This window comes from Propithecus coquereli, unplaced genomic scaffold (genome assembly GCF_000956105.1).
Source record: "Propithecus coquereli isolate 6110/MARCELLA unplaced genomic scaffold, Pcoq_1.0 Scaffold29, whole genome shotgun sequence".
NCBI lineage: Eukaryota > Metazoa > Chordata > Mammalia > Primates > Indriidae > Propithecus > Propithecus coquereli.
In genome coordinates this window covers 3,811,434-3,812,708 of record NW_012148507.1, presented here as the reverse complement: position 1 = coordinate 3,812,708, position 1,275 = coordinate 3,811,434, and the positions used below count along the sequence as shown (strand labels likewise).

General features: G+C 35.1%; 1 protein-coding gene across 1 annotated transcript in view; it reads left to right on the top strand.

The window, feature by feature from the left end:
• TFAP2D (transcription factor AP-2 delta (activating enhancer binding protein 2 delta)) overlaps positions 1-1,275 on the top strand; it is a 63,760-nt gene that overhangs the window by 37,166 nt on the left and 25,319 nt on the right. The window contains exon 7 of the mRNA XM_012648587.1: positions 381-494. Coding sequence (XP_012504041.1) covers positions 381-494 — 114 coding nt within the window. The remainder of the gene's footprint in view (positions 1-380; positions 495-1,275) is intronic.

Sequence of the window (1,275 nt, the reverse complement as noted above, 5' to 3'; positions counted from 1 at the left end):
TATGATGTTCAAAAAAATCACATTTTAATTTTGTAAAGAGCAATTACTAATTGTGATTTTTTTTCCTGTGGATTTTATGTTATCTTGAGGTTAAACTATGAATGTTCACCATAAAAATGAACACTGGTTTTGTCTGTATCCACAGATTGTCATTTGCTTGAAATGTGAATTGTTTTATGATTATCCTATAGTCCTTGGGAGCAAAGTCACCATTGTGAACTTCAATTGTATGCTGTAGATGGAACTTTGGAGGTTGCTTTATGAAATTTTATCTAGTCCTCTTTCAAAAAAAGAGAACAAACCTTTGATAATGTATCACAGCTATAAATTTAAAGCCCCATTTCAAGAGTTCAATTTCAATTTCGAATCTTTTATTTTAGACAAATTTGTAAAGAATTCCAAGACCTCTTGAGCCAAGATAGATCACCACTGGGATCCTCCAGACCCACTCCAATTCTAGACCTTGACATCCAGAGACACTTAACACATTTCAGGTAAGACTGATTTTCCAATTTGCTTAGATTCCCTTTTAAATCGTCAAACAATCTTTACTAACCCAGACCTTTTTGTATTCCTATCACAGTTCCATTTAGAGACTTGTATATTCATATGGTGACTATTCTGTGGAGGCTGCTATAAAAAAACAAAAACAAAAACAAAACCCTTTATACTGGGTTATTTATAAACAACAGAAATTTATTGCTCATATTTCTAGAGTCTGGGAAGTCCAAGATCAAGATTCTAGCAGATTCAGTGTCTGGTAAGGGCTATTCTCTGCTTCAGAGATGGCACCTTTTCAGTTTGTCCCCACATGATGAAACAAGATTCCTTGGACTCTTTTATAAGGGCACTAATCCCATTTATGAGGCATCTGCCCCCCTGACCAAATCAGCTCCTAAAAACCCCACCTCTTAATACTACTGCATTGGGGAATCAAGCTTCAATATATGAATTTGAGGGGGAAACAAACATTCAGACCATACAGTGAGGGAAATTTTTAAAATTCCAACTTCATAAGATCAAATGGAGAGAAGAACAACACATGAAGCGTTTCAGATAGGAAAACTTAATACGTTCAGCACTTAGCAAGAAATTGTGACTGTATGGAAGTAAACAGTATTATTTCCAACAATACTTAGCACTTTTGGAAGGGGATTCCAAAATCTTTTACATGGTTCTTTATCTTGGTTATGTAAATTGTCAAACGGACAGATGACATGACAGACATGAACAGGGTATCCTTGACTGATTTTCCAGCAGTATGTTAATACTTTC